Source organism: Giraffa tippelskirchi, chromosome 5 (genome assembly GCF_054371585.1).
Source record: "Giraffa tippelskirchi isolate mGirTip1 chromosome 5, T2T-mGirTip1v1.2.pri, whole genome shotgun sequence".
Taxonomy (NCBI): domain Eukaryota; kingdom Metazoa; phylum Chordata; class Mammalia; order Artiodactyla; family Giraffidae; genus Giraffa; species Giraffa tippelskirchi.
Genome location: NC_137279.1, coordinates 79,588,708 through 79,608,460, shown reverse-complemented (window position 1 = coordinate 79,608,460; position 19,753 = coordinate 79,588,708). Strand labels below are relative to the sequence as shown.

At 38.8% G+C, this 19,753-nt stretch overlaps 1 protein-coding gene across 5 annotated transcripts in view; it reads left to right on the top strand.

Annotated features, from left to right (window-relative positions):
* TBX19 (T-box transcription factor 19) overlaps nucleotides 1–19,753 on the top strand; it is a 71,351-nt gene that overhangs the window by 27,685 nt on the left and 23,913 nt on the right. For 2 of the 5 annotated variants that reach the window (XM_081489175.1, XM_081489174.1), the window contains exon 1: nucleotides 17,889–18,085. The exons of the other annotated variants lie outside the window; for them this stretch is intronic. In XM_081489175.1, the coding sequence (XP_081345301.1) occupies nucleotides 17,889–18,085 (197 nt within the window). Of the gene's footprint in view, nucleotides 1–17,888; nucleotides 18,086–19,753 lie in introns of those variants that run through there. 5 annotated transcript variants of the gene reach the window in all.

The window sequence follows — 19,753 nt, the reverse complement described above, 5'->3', positions numbered from 1 at the left end:
ACAAAAGACTTATATAGAGAAAACTATAAAACACTGATGAAAGAAATCAAAGAGGACACAAACAGATGGAGAAATATACCGTGTTCATGGATTGGAAGAATTAATATAGTGAAAATGAGTATACGACCCAAAGCAATCTATAGATTCAATGCAATCCATATCAAGCTACCAATGGTATTCTTCACAGAACTAGAACAAATCATTTCACAATTTGTATGGAAATATAAGAAACCTCGAATAGCCAAAGCAATCTTGAGAAAGAAGAACGGAACTGGAGGAATCAACCTGCCTGACTTCAGGCTCTACTACAAAGCCACAGTCATCAAGACAGTATGGTACTGGCACAAAGATAGAAATATAGATCAATGGAACAAAATAGAAAGCCCAGAGATAAACCCACGCACCTATGGACACCTTATCTTTGACAAAGGAGGCAAGAATATACAATAGAGAAAAGACAATCTCTTTAACAAGTGGTGCTGGGAAAACTGGTCAACCACTTGTAAAAGAATGAAACTAGAACACTTCCTAACACTGTACACAAAAATAAACTCAAAATGGATTAAAGATCTAAATGTAAGACCAGAAACTATAAAACTCCTAGAGGAAAACATAGGCAAAACACTCTCCGACATAAATCACAGCAGGATGCTCCATGACCCACCTCCCAGAATATTGGAAATAAAAGCAAAAATAAACAAATGGGACCTAATTAAAATTAAAAGCTTTTGCACAACAAAGGGAACTATAAGCAAGGTGAAAAGACAGCCTTCAGAATGGGAGAAAATAATAGCAAATGAAGCAACAGACAAACAATTAATCTCAAAAATATACAAGCAACTCCTGCAGCTCAATTCCAGAAAAATAAACGACCCAATCAAAAAACGGGCCAAAGAACTAAACAGACATTTCTCCAAAGAAGACATACAGATGGCTAACAAACACATGAAAAGATGCTCAACATCACTCATTATTAGAGAAATGCAAATCAAAACCACAATGAGGTACCATTTCACACCAGTCAGAATGGCTGCTATCCAAAAGTCTACAAGCAATAAATGCTGGAGAGGGTGTGGAGAAAAGGGAACCCTCTTACACTGTTGGTGGGAATGCAAACTAGTACAGCCACTATGGAGAACAGTGTGGAGATTCCTTAAAAAACTGGGAATAGAACTGCCGTATGATCCAGCAATCCCACTGCTGGGCATATACACCGAAGAAACCAGAATTGAAAGAGACGCGTGTACCCCAATGTTCATTGCAGCACTGTTTACAATAGCTAGGACACGGAAGCAACGTAGATGTCCATCAGCAGACGAATGGATAAGGAAGCTGTGGTACATATACACAATGGAATATTACTCAGCCATTAAAAAAAATACATTTGAATCGGTTCTATTGAGATGGATGAAACTGGAGCCCATTATACAGAGTGAAGTAAGCCAGAAAGAAAAACACCAATACAGTATACTAATGCATATATATGGAATTTGAAAGATGGTAACGATAACCCTATATGCGAGACAGAATAAGAGACACAGATGCATAGAACAGTCTTATGGACTCTGAGGGAGAAGGTGAGGGTGGGACGTTCTGGGAGAATAGCATTGAAACATGTATATTATCATATGTGAAACAGAACACCTTTCCATGTTCGATGCATGAGACAGATGCTCAGGGCTGGGGCAATGGGATGACCCAGAGGGATGGGATGGGGAGGGAGGTGGGAGGCGGGTCCAGGAGGGGGAACACATGTAAACCCATGGCTGATTCATGTCAATGTATGGCAAAAACCACTACAATATTGTAAAGTAATTAGCCCCCAACTAAAATAAATAAATTTATTTAAAAAAAAAAAGAAATGAAAGAAACAGTAGTAAAGGTTAATAAAACTAAAAGCTAGTTCTTTGAAAAGATAAACAAAATTGGCAAACCTTTAGCCCGACTCATCTAGAAAAAAAGAGAGAAGAATCAAATAATCAAAATTAGAAATGGAAAAAGAGATTACAACAGACAATGCAGAAATACAGAGGATTGTGTGTGTGTGTGTGTGTGTGTGCATGCTTAATTGCTCAGTCGTGTCTGACTCTTGTGACCCCATAGACTGTAGTCTGCCAGGCTTCTCTGTCCATGGGATTCTCCAGGCAAGAATACTGGAGTGGGTTGCCATTTTCTTCTCCAGGGGATCTTCCCAATCCAAGATCAAACCAAGGTCTCCTGCATTGCAGGCAGATTCTTTACTGACTGAGCTATGAAGGAAGCCATAAGGATTATAAGAGACTATTTTGAGCAACTATATGGGAATAGTAGGGACAACCTGGAAGAAATGGACAGATTCTTAGAAAAGTTCAACCTTCCAAGACTGAACCATGAAGAAATAGAAATTATGAACAACCCAATTGCAAGCACTGAAATTGAAGCTGTGATCAAAAATCTCTCAAAAAAAAAAAAAAAAAAAAGCCCAAGGCCAGATGGCTTCACAGAAGTGAAGAGCTAATGCCTATCCTTCTAAAACTCTTTCAAAAAATTGCAGAGGAAGGAATGCTTCCAAACTCATTCTATGAGACCACCATCATCCTGATAGTAAAACCAGGCAAAGACAACACAAAGAAAGGAAAATTACAAACCAATATCACTGATGAATATAGTTGCAAAAATCCTCAACAAAATTCTAACAAACAGAATTCAACAACACATTAAAAAAGCTCATACACCATGAGTAAGTTGGGTTTATTCCAGAGAAGCAAGGATTCTTCAATGTATGCAAATCAATCAGTGTGATACACCATATTAACAAAGTGAAAACTAAAAACCATATGGTGAACTCTGTATATGCAGAAAAAGCCTTTGACAAAATTCAGCACCCATTTATGACAAAAAACTTCAAAAAATGGACATAGGAGGAGCCTACCTTAACATAGTAAGGGCCATATAAGATAAACCGACAGCAAACCTTATTCTCAATGGTGGAAAACTGAAAGGATTACCTCTAAGATCAGGAACAAGACAAGGATGCCTACTCTCATCACTGTTATTCAGCACAGTTTTGGAAGTCCTAGCTATGGCAGTCAGAGAAGAAAAAGAAATAAAAGGAATCCAGTTTGGAAAAGAAGTAAAGCTCACACTGTTTGCAGATGACATGAAAACCCTAAAGATACTATCAGAAAATTACTAGAGCTAATCATTGAATTCAGCTGAGTTGCAGAATACAGAATCAATACACAGAAGTCATGCATTCCTATATACTAACAATGAAAAATGAGAAAGAGAAGGAATCAATCCCATTCATCATTGCAACAAAAAGAATAAAATATCTAGGAATAAACCTACCTAAGGAGACAAAAGAACTGTATGCAGAAAATTATAAGACACTGATGAAAGCAATCAAAGATGACACAAACAGATGGAGAGAAATTCTATGTTCCTGGGTTGGAAGAATTAATACTGTGAAAATGACTACTACCAAATGCAGTCTACAGGTTCAATGTGATCCCTATCAAACTACCAGTGGCATTTTTCACAGAACTAGAATGAAAATTTCACAATTCATATGGAAACACAAAAGACCCCAAATAACCAAAGGAATCTTGAGAAAAAAGAATGAAGCTGGAGGAATCAATCTTCGTGACTTCAAACTATACTACAGAGCTACAGTCATCAAGACAGCATGGAACTGGCACAAAAACAGACATATAGACAAGTAGAACAAGATAGAAAGCCCAGAGAAAAACCCACACAGCTATGGGTAACTTATTTTTGACAAAGGAGGCAAGAATATATATTGGGGTAAAAATAACCTCTTCAATAAGTGGTGCTAGGAAAACTGGACAGCTACATGTAAAAGAATGAAATTCAAACACTTTCTAAAACCACACACAATGATAAACTCAAAATTAATTAAAGACCTAAATGTAAGACCCAAAAGTATAAAACTTCAGAGGCAAACATAGGCAGAACACTTGGTGATATAAATTAAAGCAAGATCCACTATGACCCACCTCCTAGGGTTATGGAAATAAAAACAAAAATAAACAAGTGGGACCTAATTAAACTTAAAAGCTTTTACACATCAAAGGAAACTATAAACAAGGTGAAAAGACAACCCTCATAATAGCAAATGAAACAACTGACAAAAGATTAATTTCCAAGATATTCAAGCAGCTCATGCAAGTCAATACCAGAAAAACAAACAATCCAATAAAAAAGTGGGGAAAAGACCTATACAGCCATTTTTCCAAAGAAGACACACAGATGGCTAACAAACATATGAAAAGATACTCAACATCGTTCATTATTAGAGAAATGCAAATCAAAACTATGAGATAACACCTCACACCAGACAGAATGGCCATCATCAAAAAGTCTACGAACAAATGCTGGAGAGGGTGTGGAGAAAAGGGAAAGCTCTTGCACTGTTGGTGGGAAGATAAATTCATACAGCCACTATGGAAGACTGTATGGAGATTCCTTAAAAAACTAGGAATAAAGACACCATTTGACCCAGCAATCCCACTAGACATGTACCCTGAGGAAACCAAAACTGAAAGAGACACATGTACCCCATTGTTCATTGCAGCACTATTTACAACAGCTAGAACATGGAAGAAATCTAGATGTCCATTGACTGATGAGTGGATAAAGAGGCTGTAGTACATATTTACATGAAATATTACTCAGCCATTAAAAGGAATGTATTTGAGTCAGTTCTAATGAGGTGGATGAACCTAGAGCCTATTATACCAAGTGAAGTAAGTCAGAAAGAGAAAGATAAATATCGTATACTAACGCATATATATGGAACCTAGAAAGATGGTAATGATGGAATTATTTGCAGGGCAGCAGTGGAGACATAGACATAGATAACAGACTTATGGACATGGGATGGCGGAAGGAAGGAGAGGGTGAAATGCATGGAGAGAGTAACATGGAAACTTACATTACCATATGTAAAATTGCTAACTGATGGGAATTTGCTGTATGACTCAGGGAACACAAAGTGACTCTGTAACAACTTAGAGGGTTGGGATGGGGCGGGAGATGGGAGGGAGATTCAAGTAGGAGGATACGTAGGTAAACGTATGACTGATTCATGTTGCTGTTTTGTAAGAACCAACACAATACTGTAAAGCAATTATCTTTCAATTAAAAAATAGAGAAATTAAAAAACAAACTAGTAGTTTCTATTGGGGATAGGGGAGGGGGAGGGGCATGTTATGGCGATGAGATTAAGAAATTCAGACTGTGCTGCGTATGCTGTGCTAAGTTGCTTCAGTCGTGTCCGGCTTTTTGTGACCCTTTGGACTGTAGCCCACCAGGCTCTTCTGCCCATGGAATTCTCTAGGCAAGGATACTGGAGTGGGTTGCCATGTCCTCCTCCAGAAGATCTCCCCAATACAGGGATCAAGCATGCATCTCTTATGTCTCTTGCATTAGCAGGCAGGTTATTTACCACTAGCACCACAAACATATATTGTATAACATTGGGAAGTATAGCCATTATCTTGCAATAACTCTTAATGGAGTACAATCTATAAAAATACTGAATCACTATGCTGTTCACTTGAAATTAATAAAATATTTAAAATCAACTATACTTTAATAAAACATCTATTTCTGCTTTATAGATTATGCCAAAGCCTTTGACTGTATGGATCACAATAAACTGGAAAATTCTGAAAGAGATGGAAATACAAGACCACCTGACCTGCCTCTTGAGAAACCTGTATGCAGGTCAGGAAGCAACAGTTAGAACTGGACATGGAAAAACAATTCAGTTCAGTTCAGTACCTCAGTCATGTCTGACTCTTTGGGATCCCATGAGCTGCAGCACACCAGGCCTCCCTGTCCAACACCAACTCCCGGAGCCCACCCAAACTCATGTTCATTGAGTCGGTGGTGCCATCCAACCATCTCATCCTCTGGCATCCCCTGCCCTCAATCTTACCCAGCATCAGGGTCTTTTCAAATGAGTCAGCTCTTTGCATCAGGTGGCCAAAGTATTGGAGTTTCAGCTTCAACATCAGTCATTCCAATGAACACTCAGGACTGATCTCCTTTAGGATGGACTGGTTGGATCTCCTTGCAGTCCAAGGGACTCTCAAGAGTCTTCTCCAACACCACAGTTCAAAAGCATCAATTCTTCTGTGCTCAGCTTTCTTTATAGTCCAACTCTCACATCCATACATGACCACTGGAAAAACCCTAGCCTTGACTAGATGGACCTTTGTTGGCAAAGTAACGTCTCTTCTTTTTAATATGCTGTCTAGGTTGGTCATAACTTTCCTTCCAAGGAAACCCAACATGGAACAACAGACTGGTTCCAAATAGGAAAAGGACTACATCAAGGCTGTATATTGTCACCCTGCTTATTTAACTTATATGCAGGGTACATCATGAGAAACACTGGGCTGGATGAAGCACAAGCTGGAATCAAGATTGCTGGGAGAAATATCAATAACCTCAGATATGCAGATGACACCACCCTTATGGCAGAAAGTGAAGAAGAACTAAAGAGCCTCTTGAAGAAAGGGAAAGAGGAGAGTGAAAAAGTTGGCTTAAAGCTCAACATTCAGAAAACAAAGATCATGGCATCTGGCCCTATCACTTCATGGCAAATAGATGGGGAAACAGTGGAAACAGTGGCAGACTTTATTTTCTTGGGCACCAGAATCACTGCAGATGGTGATTGCAGCCATGAAATTAAAAGACGCTTGCTCCTTGGAAAGAAAGTTATGACCAACTTATTCAGCATATTAAAAAGCAGAGACATTCCTTTGCCAACAAAGGTCCGTCTATGGTTTTTCCTGTAGTCATGGATGGATGTGAGAGTTGGACTATAAAGAAAGCTGAGTGCTGAAGAATTGATGCTTCTGAACTGTGGTGTTGGAGAAGACTCTTGAGTGTCCCTTGGACTGCAAGGAGATCCAACCAGTCCATCCTAGAGGAAATCAGTCCTGAGTGTTCATTGGAAGGACTGATGTTGAAGCTGAAACTGCAATACTTTGGCCACCTGATGCAAAGAGCTGACTCATTTGAAAAGACCCTGAGGCTGGGAAAGATTGAAGGCGGGAAGAGAAGGGGAAGACAGAGGATGAGATGGCTGGATGGCATCACTGACTCGATGCGCATGAGTTTGGGTAATCACCGGGAGTTGGTGATAGACAGGGAGGCCTGGTGTGCTGCCGTCCATGGAGTTGCAAAGAGTTGGACACGACTGAGTGACTGAACTGAACTGATATTATAATAAAAATAGATTGTGATTCCCCCTAAAAGTTTGTTATTAAATAAACACAATGGTTTTTCTTAATAAATATGAATTTTTACCTTATTGCATCTTGACATTAAGCAATAAATCAAACACTAACTATAGAGGATCTACTATGCGCTAGCTACTAACTTTATGGTTAAAGGCAGTAAGGACATGATATTGGAGGCAAAACAGTTTAGTAATTTAATCCTAAAATGTAGATATGAAGCTCTATTTTAAACTATTGAAGATGTGATACTGAATTACATATTATATAAGATTTAACTCTGTACTTCAGGAAGGCATTGTTCTGTTAAGACAACTGAAGGGAGAATAAAATGAGTGATTTGTTTTTTAAGAGGCTTGATTAGCATTTCTACTTATAAAATGTGCCAAGGACCCCAATGTGAGGCCCTTAGAACATCAGAAAGTGGTAACACACTGCCATGGAAAGTCAGAATAGCATATTACATCTGAGCAAGACAAGATTTCCATGAGGAATTTTGACCTTTTTTTTTTTTTTTTAAATACATGAAACAATTGGTCCCTTGCTAGTAGGTAAAATAGCAACAATTACAGTAGTACCACCAATATGTATCAAAGGAATGCTAGTTTGCTAGAGCTGGGAAACACCTTTGGCATCATTTAGACCAGGGATTTTGAAATGTATTTTTAAAGTTTACTATCTATGTTTAGAATATGAGACCATTTTTCTCACCTTTCTTTAAAACAAGAAGTTCCTTGGCAACCCAATGCAGAAAAAGAATTTCTGTGATTGAAGGATGTTCAGTGGAGCAAGGGGATGGTGAGGTGGGGAATCCCACCTGCTAGTTCCCTGTTAACCTTTCAGCTTAGCAAGGGGATATAGGGCCACTCATGAGGTCTTTCTTCCTGGATCCCTAAAAGTGCACTTATTTTTGCACTGTATTTCGGGGGTGGGGGGGTCATTTCTTTTCTAACTCATTCCCTGGTTCATTTCTTATTGGATAAATAATTTTTCCTCCCTTACTGAGTTTTTTCACCTATAATATGGAGATAATTATCATCTCCCGATTTGATCATTAAATTGCTGAATGAATGAATTCCTGGAGATAGATGGGCTAAAATGAAGTCTATCTATTTGGACTATAAATTGGTACTCAGAATGAGAATGACCTAGACTGAAATGACTTTTCCATTTACTTACTATGTGACATGGGGAGGATTCATAATCTCTCGGAATTGGAGTGCCTGCCTCATTTTAAAAGAAAAAGAGTGGCAATGATTCTTTACAAAGTTATGACTATTATATGAAATCATGTATGTAAAAACATAATACATTGCCTGGTCCATAATAAATAGTCAATAAAACATAATGGTTAAGATTATAAGCTATCCATAGGCTCAAATACTAGCTACACTACTCTTGGCTATTGTAATATTTCATAACTTGAAGAATTCTGGGGTTCCTGACCCCAAGAGGTGGTTCTTGATACATGCGTAGCAGTTTTTCAAATTTAGATGTATCAGTTCAGTTCAGTTCAGTCACTCAGTCGCGTTCGACTCTTTGTGACCCGATGGATGCCAGTCTTCCCTGTTCATCACCAACTCCTGGAGCTTGCTCAAACTCATGTCCGTGGAGTCAGTGATGCCATCCAACCATCTCATCCTCTGTCGTCCCCTTCTCCTCCTGCCCTCAATCTTTCCCAGCATCAGGGTCTTTTCAAATGAGTCAGCTCTTCACATCAGGTGGCCAAAGTATTAGAGTTTCAGCTTCAACATCAGTCCTTCCAATGAATATTCAGGACTGATCTCCTCTAGGATGGACTAGTTGAATCTCCTTGCAGTCCAAGTGACTCTCAAGAGTCTTCTCCAACACACCACAGTTCAAAAACATCAATTCTTCGGCACTCAGATTTCTTTATAGTTTAACTCTCACATCCATACGTGACTACTGGAAGAAAATATAGATGTATATGTGGGAGCATTTGTCTTGGGGGCAGATGTGTTGGCATACTTACTCAAATTCATCAGTCAACAATAAGTCTACTGGTGAGGACTTTTTAGGACACAGAAATTTGCATTCTGTCTACTCTGGGGAATGTTGCTGACCTCTCTGCTCTGTATGCTCACTGCCTTCCATAACTGTTAGGCAAACAACTTTGATTTACCCAAATGTTCTCAGTTTCTGATCTCTTCATAAAGCCTAGCCTACCACTGACATTTGTCTGTACAGTGTCATTTGTCTGTACACTTATCATTCCAGGGGCTTTCCTTTGTTTTTATTTTGTGTTGGGTCTCCTGTTTCCAAGGTTTCATATTCTGCTCTCTTTTCTTATTTTACTCTTTTGTTTCACTTAAGGACATTCTCTAGCAACTTCTGAGCAAAAGTGAATGGCAGGTAAATTTTTAAATACCTTGTAGGTCTGAAAATGTCTTTAGTCTCAAACCATGTATTTTGAATGGGTATAGAATTCTGAATGAATAATAATTTTCCATCACAATTCTGAGAGCATTGTTTAATTTTCTTGTAGCTTTCAGGTTGTTATCGAGAAGGTTGATAGCATTATAATTTGTGATTTATTGTAACAAATTGCTTTTTCTCTAGAAGATTTCATGATGATGTATGTGTCTCAGAGCAGATAAATATTTTTTATTCATTATTCTGTGCCCTCCATGGACTTTTCAATATGGAAACTTATGTTCTTCAATTCTGGGAACATCTCCTGTATTATTTCTTGGAGAATTGCTGCATTTTTGTCCCGCTGTTCTTTCTTTTTGGAATTCATTGTCACTCTTTTACTTTCTTAGAAATTTCACAAACTCTGACTTCCAAGCTCTTATTGAATTCTAAATGCACATTTTGATGTCTTTAATTCTCAAGAGCTCTATTTTGTCCTCCAGTTCTTCCTTCTCTTCCTTTCTGCGCCCCCTTTCTCTTCATTCCTTTGTTTCTTCCTCTCCTCCTCCCCTCCTCTCTTATTGTGCTTCCTATCTCCTTCTTTTCTTCCTTCCTTCCTTCCATTTCCTTGTCTTATTTTATGAATGCAATATTTTCTCTTATGTTTAGGTGGAAAATAGTTTTCTTTTGTTATATTTTGCTCCCTACATGGTCTCTGTTTACTCAGAATTCCTTTTTAAATTTATTTTTTGCTTTGGTCTCTGACTTCCATGTCTGATGTTTGATGATCTCTTACTTTGAGGCATATACAGGCATTTAACTTTATTGTGCTTCACAGATATAGTGTTTTCTACAAATCGAAGGTTTGTGGCAAATCAGCATTGAGGAAGACTATCAGTGCCATTTTTCCAACAACATTTGCTCACTTCATGTCTCTGCATTACATTTTGGTAATTCTCACAATATTTCAAGCTTTTAAATTATTGTTATATTTTTTATGGTGATCTGTGATCAGTGATCTTTGATGTTGTAACTATCGTAAAAGGATTATAACTTTCTGAAGGTTCAGATGATGATTAGCATTTTCAGCAATAAAATATCTTTAAATTAAGGTATGTACATTATGTTTCTAGACACAATGCTGTTGCACACTTAATAGACTATACTATAGCATAATGATAATTTTCATATGCACTGAGAAACCAAAAACATTTATGTGACTCATTTTATCACAATATTCATTTTGTTTGGGGATTTTAGAACTGAACCACTGAAGTATGCCTGTCAATGCTGATGCAATTCTATGTTCATGGGAAGTTTTACAAAATTTGGCTTTCCCATTTGATTGAGGTTGGTGATAATTGGGGATGGGTCATTTCACTGAGGAATCACCAAGTCTATTACCTAAGAAGTGTGTCATAACACTGTTTTCAGAATGTTCCTCACCCCTGCCTCCACCAGCAACTGTTGTCTCTGAGTACAAATCCTTCCAAATCCCCTCTCTTCTGAAAGTCATTCTCTTGTTTTCTCCTGCAATAGGGAGGTACAATTGCCTGGCTGAGAGGTGAAGATCTCAAAAGTTAATGGTTTTTTACCACAGATTTCAAGTCAATTTACTTCTCACAGGCCCTTTGCCGCCTTTCGTGTTTGTCGTTTCTTCATCAAACTTGGGGTTGTTGAGCAAATTGTGTACTCCAAGAACAGCTGAAAAGCAATAATAATCTGTGAATAAAACTTAAGTTTGAGAAAGCTAAAAAAAAAAAGTTAATAGGTTTTTAAATAAAATTTCAAGATATTTTCCTATTTGATTCTAGCCAGAAACAGGGTTGGACCACAAAGAAGGCTGAGCGCCTTGATGCTTTTGAACTGTGGTGCTGGAGAAGACTCTTGAGAGTCCCTTGGACTGCAAGGAGATCAAACCAGTCAATCCTAGAGGAAATCAACCCTGAATATTCATTGGAAGGACTGATGCTAAAGCTGAAGCTCTAATACTTTGGCTACCCAATGTGAAGAGCTGAGTCATTGGAAAAGACCCTGATGCTAGGAAAGATTGACAGAAGATGAGTTGGTTGGATGGTATCACTGACTCAATGTACATGAGCTTGAGCAAACTCTGGGAGACAGTGAAGGACAGGGAAGCCTGGCTTGCTGTGGTCCATGGTATCACAAAAGGTTGGACACGACTGAGCAACTGAACAACTTTCTTTCAGAGGTGTATGGTGCATCAAATCCCTGAGGCATTTCAAGGTTCTGTGGTACAATTGGCTTGCTTCTTATTGGCCTCTTCCCCTGAAGCTTATATTTCAACTTTCTCTGATCTGCCTCATCAGTAGCCACTCAGCCATTTGTTTTGGCAGTTTCCAAAGTCTTGGTGACATCTCTTATCTGCTGTTGTTTCCTCTGCTGTGCTCCTCAACTTTGTGGGTTTACATTTCATACTACCTTAGTGCCATTTTAGAGCTGTTTGAGGAGCATATATAAAAGAATGTGTTTAATCTGCCATGCTTAATCAAGAGCCTTTAAAAATTCCTTTTTTAAAAGAAGAAGTATGTATGTATTATAAATAAAAGTGTCTTCATCAAACTTGTTAGCAGAGGTCATCTCTTGGTGCTGCAATTATGGATAGTTTTTCTTTACTTAATTTTTCAAAATTATCTATAGCAAGATACTTAGTAACTAGAGAAAGATCATTCAAGTGAAATGATATTATTGGGTTGGCCAAAAAGTTCATTTGGATTTTTCCATAAGATGGCATGGAAAAACCCAAACAAACTTTGGACACCGCAATATATAGCTGTTTCAGTGAAAGCATTTTATATTAATTTCAAATCCAATAATTAGTTGAACTGAACTATATGAAATTGCTTTTTTTTTTTTTTAAATAAAACAAAGGTTGAATAGCAGTAGTTTCATGTGGTTCAATCTAAACTATCTAATAAAATACAGACCTTAGAGGTGATAGTCTAGGAAATGGAGTCATTGTCTAGATAGGCTAGACTCAAAGTCAAGAGAGTGCAAATCATTTTTGATTGCTAGTTTCACCCCATAACCACTGCATGTACTGTTTTCCAAGGACCATTCTTTACTGGGCCTACTGGTTGAAGATATTTGTGTGTTAACCTAGTTTTTAGGAGCACACTGATTTCTATGTAATGGATAAGAAAAATAACACTATTTCTTTTCTTCCTTGTGGGTACACTTCACACATCTCTGTATTGTAATTCCCTGGGCATATGACTGCAGTCATGAAATTAAAAGACGCCTGCTCCTTGGAAGAAAAGCTATGACAAACCTAGACAACATATTAAAAAGCAGAGACATTACTTTGCCAACAAAGGTCTGTAATAGTCAAAGCTATGGTCTTTCCAGTAGTCATGTATGGATGTGAGAGTTGGATCATAAAGAAGGCTGAGCACCAAAGAATTGATGCTTTTGAACTGTGGTGTTGGAGAAGACTCTTGAGAGTCCCTTGGACTGCAAGGAGATCCAACCAGTCCGTCCTAGAGGAAATCAGGCCTGAGTGTTCACTGGAAGGACTGATGCTGAAGCTGAAACTCCAATACTTTGGCCACCTGATGGGAAGAGCTGACTCATTTGAAAAGACCCTGATGCTGGGGAAGATTGAAGGTGGGAGGAGAAGGGGATGCCAGAGGATGAGATGGTTGGTTGGCATCACCAACTCAATGGACATGAGTTTGGGCAAGCTCTGGAAGATGGTGAAGGACAGGGAAAACTGTATGCTGCAGTCCATGGGGTCAAAAAGAGTTGGACACGATGGAGTGACAGAACAACAACATGCCTTTTTCTCTCTTTTAGATTGTTACATACTTTGAAGGTAGGGATCCTCATCCTACTGGTATTTATGGACCATTTGAGGAAACGTAATTCAGCATATCACACATTTTCCTCTAAAGACTCATAGGAGAAGTTTCCCTTGGGCAAATGGCTTGTTTTTTATTTCAGAAACACAGCGTAATGTATGTCAGATTGTATTTCCCCCTGCTTGTACTGGCTTCTAGGAAGATCAGAGCCACACTTGTGCCATAGTTTTAAGTAGTTTCTTCTCGAAATCTCTGCTTAGAAGTCTCGTCGTCTTTGAACTAGTTTCTTATTGCTGCTATAACAGTTACCATATACTTAATGACTTAAAGCAACACAAATTTATTATCTTACAATTCTGCAGGTCAGGAGTCTTAAATCAGCTTCACTAGACTGAAATCCAGGTATTGGTGAGAGTTCTTTCTGGAGGCTGTTGGGGAGAATCCATTTCCTTATCTTTTTCCAACTTGCTTGTCTTGTGACCCTTTCCTCCATTTTCAAAGCCAGCAGTGCAGTAAGATACTTTTCTCTCTGACCTCTGCTTCTGTGCCTACATCTTTTTTCTCTGACTCTGATCCTTTTGTCCCCTTCTTATGAAGACCCTTGTGATTACCTTGAGCCCACCTAGATAATCCAGGATAATCTCCCCATCTCAAATTTTTAACTGAGTCATATCTGCAAAGCCTCCTCCCCCCACCAGTTAGCTTTAGTTTTTAGAACAGTTTTAGGCTTATTAGGAATACTGAGCAGAAAGTATTGAGATTTCCCATATACTTTCTAACTTCATACATGCATAGCCTCCCCAACTGTCAACATTCTGGGCCAGAGTCACACTGATGAACCTATGCTGACAAATCATTATCACCCAAAGTCCATCACTTACATTCTGGTATTGTACCCTTTTGGTGATGTACGTCCTATGGGTTTGGATAAGTATATAATGACAGGTGTTCATTACTATGAAATCGTACCGAGTGTTTCACTGCTTAAAATTCCTCTATGTTCTCCCTATCCATCCCTCTTTCTCCCAGTCCTTGGCAACAACTGGTCTTTTTATTGTCTCCATAGTTTTGTATTTTTCAGAATGTCATATAGTTGGAATTACACAATATGTAGCCTTTTGGGATTGGCTTTTTTCACTTAACAATATACATTTAAATTTCCTCCATGTATTTTCATGGCTTGATAGCTCATTTCTTTTTAGCACTGAATAATCATTGTTGGGATGTACCATTTATTAGCCCTTTCAACTATAGAACAACTTCTTTGTTGCTTCCAAGTTTGTTCAATTATAAACAAAGCTGCTGTTAACATCTGTGTGTGGGTTTTTTTTGTGGACATAAATTTTCAACTTATTTGGGTAGTACCATGGACTGTTAGATCGTGTGATAAGAGTATGTCCAGTTTTGTAAGCAACCATCAAACTGTCTTCTGAAGTGGCTGTATCATTTTGCATACCCACCAGCAATGAAGGAGAACTACTGTTGCTCAGCCACCTCATTAGCATTTGATGTTGTCAGTGTTGTGTTCATGCTAATGGACACATAATGGTAACGTTATTGGCTTAACCTGCTTTTCCCTGATGACATACAATGTTGAGCAGCAAAGTGCTTTTTTATCATATGTGAGATACCATATTCACAGGTTCTGGAGGTTAGGGCATGGACATATTATTCAGACTATCACAATTTTCTCAATATTAATTACATGAAAATGAAAATTTTGATTCCTCAAACTAAAACCGTAGCTCTGTAGACTCCTCTCCCTGCATCCTTCCCCATCTCAGTAAATGGCCCTTTTACCTACTAACCATTCACCACAGACACTTGATTCCTCACTCTCTCCCTCACCCCACAACCAGTCCCTCTGAGGTTCTGCCGTATCTACTTCTAAGATGAATCTAGAGTCCAATCACCTGTCTTTGTGGCCACTGCCACCACCCTAGGATAAGCCACCACCATCTCTTGCCTGAACCACTATAACAACCCTCTAATTTTTTTCTTTTATTCAACTCTTGACTTTTATTACTCTATTCTCTATAATTTGCCCAGATTAAAGGAAAGCACAAAGCAAAACATACTAGCTTCCTGCTTTAATACACACTAATAGTTTTGTATCTCATGTGGAATAAAATCCAAATTCCTTTTTAAGGTTTATAAGGCCCCTCTTAAAGCACATCTCACTCTGATCTGTGTACCACCATGTTCTAGCCACGCTGGCCTCCTCATGGTTCTTTAACTGGCCCAAGCTACACTTCTCATATATGCCTCCTCTGCCTGAAACTCTTCCTCCAACTCTTCTCTAACTAAATCCTTGTTATCTTTTTGTTCTCACCTGAAATGTCTCCTCCTCAAAGGAGACTGTCCATACAACCCCACCTAATTAGGATCCTCCACACCCTGCCTTACACACATTTTTCTCAACTATCTTACCCCTTTACATAGTCTTCATAGACTTATCACTACTGGTAATTACTCAGTTCAGTTCAGTTGCTCAGTCTTGTCCGACTCTTTGTGACCCCACAGGCTGCAGTACACCAGGCCTCCCTGTCCATTACCAATTCCTAGAGTTTACTCAAACTCATGTCCACTGAGTTGGTGATGCCATCCAACCATCTCATCCTCTGTCATCCCCTTCTCCTCCCACCTTCAATCTTTCCCAGCATAAGGGTCTTTTCAAATGAGTCAGTTCTTCACATCAGGTGGCCAAAGTATTGGAGTTTCAGCTTCAGCATCAGTCCTTCCAATGAACACCCAGGACTGATTTCCTTTAGGATGGACTGGTTGGATCTCCTTGCAGTCCAAGGGACTCTCAAGAGTCTTCTCCAACACCACAGTTCACAAGCATCATTTCTTCGGTGCTCAGCTTTCTTCACAGTCCAACTCTCACATCCATACATGACTACCTGAAAAACTGCAGCCTTGACTAGACGGACCTTTGTTGGCAAAGTAATGTCTCTGCTTTTTAATAAACTATCTAGGTTGGTCATAACTTTTCTTCCAAAGAGCAAACGTCTCAGTTGTTTATATTATTCATCTTCTCTGTCAGATTTTTAATTCCATGAAGGCAGGGCCATTTCTATTTCATTCATTGTTAGGTGTAAGACTTCATCAGTATCTGGCACTTAGTAGGCACTGCATACTGTTTGTATACCATCCTTACTCTGACTTTATCTTATGTTTTTGCTTTTATTTTTCTTTTGTTTTCATTTTCTACAGCTTTCTGTTGTAGCAAGAGGAAAACTCACAAGTCCCAGGATCTACTCAGAATTGGGAAGGTGGAGCTGTCTCTGCCCTCCCCATGTATACTGTGTGTACTGGGTGTCATGGGTAAAAGAAATGTTTTCTACTAGTAGTATCTCCTCAGGGAAAGTAGGGATTCACCTCAGAATGCCAGACAGGCCACAAACCACTGAAGGGGAAACCAGAATGCCTTTCTGGATTTAAGATTACAATTGCATAATAAAGTAAAAAGCTTATTTTTCAATCAATGGGGACAGAGTGCTTCCTTAGATTAATATGGTGCTAGAAGGATTTTTTCTCCTTCTGGCTAGGATTGGAAATAAGAAATATTTGGGCTGTGGATACTAGGGAGGAGGAGCAAGGTTCAGAGCTCTTCTGCTTGTGGGAGGCAATGAGGGACTTTGAGATGAGCAGGAGACTACACCTTGAGAGGTTTGTAGGATCCTTCAGGAGAGAGATGGCCAGTAGGGGATATCCTGGGAGAATGAAGTCCTTGGCTCTTTTCTCCTGATCTCTGACCCTTGAGTGGATGGCACACAGAGCATCTTCCTTCCTTCTGTGGTACAGTTGTCATATTCCTTGGCACAATGCCCTTGGCCTTCCATATATTCTATCCTATTCAGAGCTAGTGGTTAGCTCAGGGATTTAGGTTCTCAACTGTGTCAGGAAATCCTGTATTGGCATCAAGGTTTTCGATCCTTCTTTTTCCCTATAGATACCACAAGCCATGATTTATACACAAATGTGATTTGCCTGATTGTTACAGTCTGGGACCAGAACAATTTTAATTAACTGGAAAATGGTCCTCAATACACCGATTAGACCTCTTCAGGTACAGCAAGATAAAAGCCTGATAATTTGGATGGAGTACCCTTCTTAAATATCTACTCTATACACAGCAGCCAATGGGAAAGCCAGGCTTTCTCCCACCTGACCCAGTGAGTAATTAAGAGAGGGCTTTTTCTTCCCTACCTCTCCCTTCCCACCCACCCCCAACTAAAGCTTAACAGGTTGGTGGTATAATTTGTAGACTTTCAGGGTGTCATACTAGGAGCTTAGGCAAGAGACTAGGCATCTCTTCCCCAGCTTCCCAGGCACTGTCCAACTGGATTTGAAAAGCAGGCAAGTGATAGGAGGAAAGAGGTGGAAGCCGGCAAAGTAACTACCATTTCTCAGCAAAGTTTGAGAGGGGCCTGTGGCCATGAGTGAGTTGGACACTCCGAAGACCTGTGATGGCACTGTTTCTCGTCTGCTCAACGTGGTGGAAAGTGAACTTCAGGCAGGGAGGGAAAAAGGCGACCCTACAGAGAAGCAACTTCAGATCATTCTGGAGGATGCCCCTCTCTGGCAGAGGTTCAAGGAAGTCACTAACGAAATGATCGTGACCAAGAACGGCAGGTGAGATTATCTGTGGCTCTACTTGGGCTGGTGGGGCTTGGCAAGGGAGGCAAGGCCCGTTGAACATAGAAGAGGCTGCAGCTCTTCACTCAGAGGTAGCGGGTTCCGATTAAATGCTCCCGAGAACAGTCTCCCACGGCTTTCCCCCAGCCAACTTAATTAATTTCTCTGAGATCGTCAGAGAAGTGGAGGATGAAGCCACCTGTTCTGCCTGCACTTTAAATGAAGAAATTCTTTGAAATTACTGTAAAGGGGGGCATGTCCTGTGGATTTGGGAAATGCACTCAAATGTCAGAAAATAATGTTAATTTTTGACTGACTGTACATCCTGGAGCAGATTACTATTCTTTGAACCCCAATTCCATTCAGATAAGATAAAAGGCAACTTTATCTGGAAGCCGGGTGATTTTGTCTGAAGTATAGCAAACTTGGGAGACATTTCTGACAAGCTGAAGATTCAGAGGCTAAAGGCAAATTTAATCTCACTGCCTATTACTACACTTGCTTCATCCTGTGTGTTTGTGGTGAGTGTTCATTGGAAATTGTGTGTGTTTGTGACAGTATAAAAGCCATTGCAGTAATAGTTAATGAAACCATAATATACTGACTGAGAAAAGAGAAGATGCCTTCTTTTTTTTTTCATTGTAACAAATTAGGGATTAACTGAAATGGACTTCTGTTGGCATTTCTTGGATTATATTAAATCTATTTCTGCCAAGTGACTGTCTAACATAATATTTGGAGTTTCTGTTTAGTAAAGGAGATAAAAATATTTAGAAAGAAAGTATCATTGCTCCCAAGCTTGGCCAAACAGCTCCCAATATTAATGTGATACTGATCTTTCTGTTCACATGGTCAAAAAAGTACAAAATATTGAAAAGTATTTTCAATATGGTTAGTTTCAGCACAATCTTAAAGATTGTGACCTTTGAGAGAAATTCTGCTTTCCAATGAGAGAAAAGTCCAAGCTAGCTGAAATTCTGGCAGGCTTTTGTCCTTGTGAAAAACACTTTCATTCCTGACTTCTAACTTTTCCATTTCTGAATAAAATGCATGGCATAGAGAATGAACTATTCTATCCTGGAAAATTATGAACTTGAGTGTTGTTGTGTGACATTACAGTGCTTTGTAAATAAAAATTGTTTTAGAGATAAGGGCCTTTCAATAAATTGTGATTACTAATAGAAGCAGGAATATCAATCTTGCTTGATGCTTATATTTTCTCTCTCTAAATGGGTCCCATATTTATTTTATATATAGAATTTGTTATTTTTAATAATTATAATTGTAATTTCACCTATTCTGACTTTTGATCTGTATTGACACATTATATTCTGTAAAAAGAAATAGAAAATATGTTTGTAATTTCAAAGAATTATCCCCAATTCTTAAAACTGGATATACTGTCTTTCCTTTTAAAGATGAGTGATGATACAATTGTAAAAGTTTATGATGTCTGATGACAGGTAGACCTTTCTGTTTATTATTCTTTTAGTTACACTAATACTTAACCTCATACTATTTATTTGGCTGTCAAAGCGGCCATATATGATAGTAAAATAAGTATAATCATAAGTAAAAATACAGTTCATATATTTGAATGAGGAATAAATTAAAATTTTGAAAACCATTATAAAATTCAACAATAATATGTCATATTGGTATGTT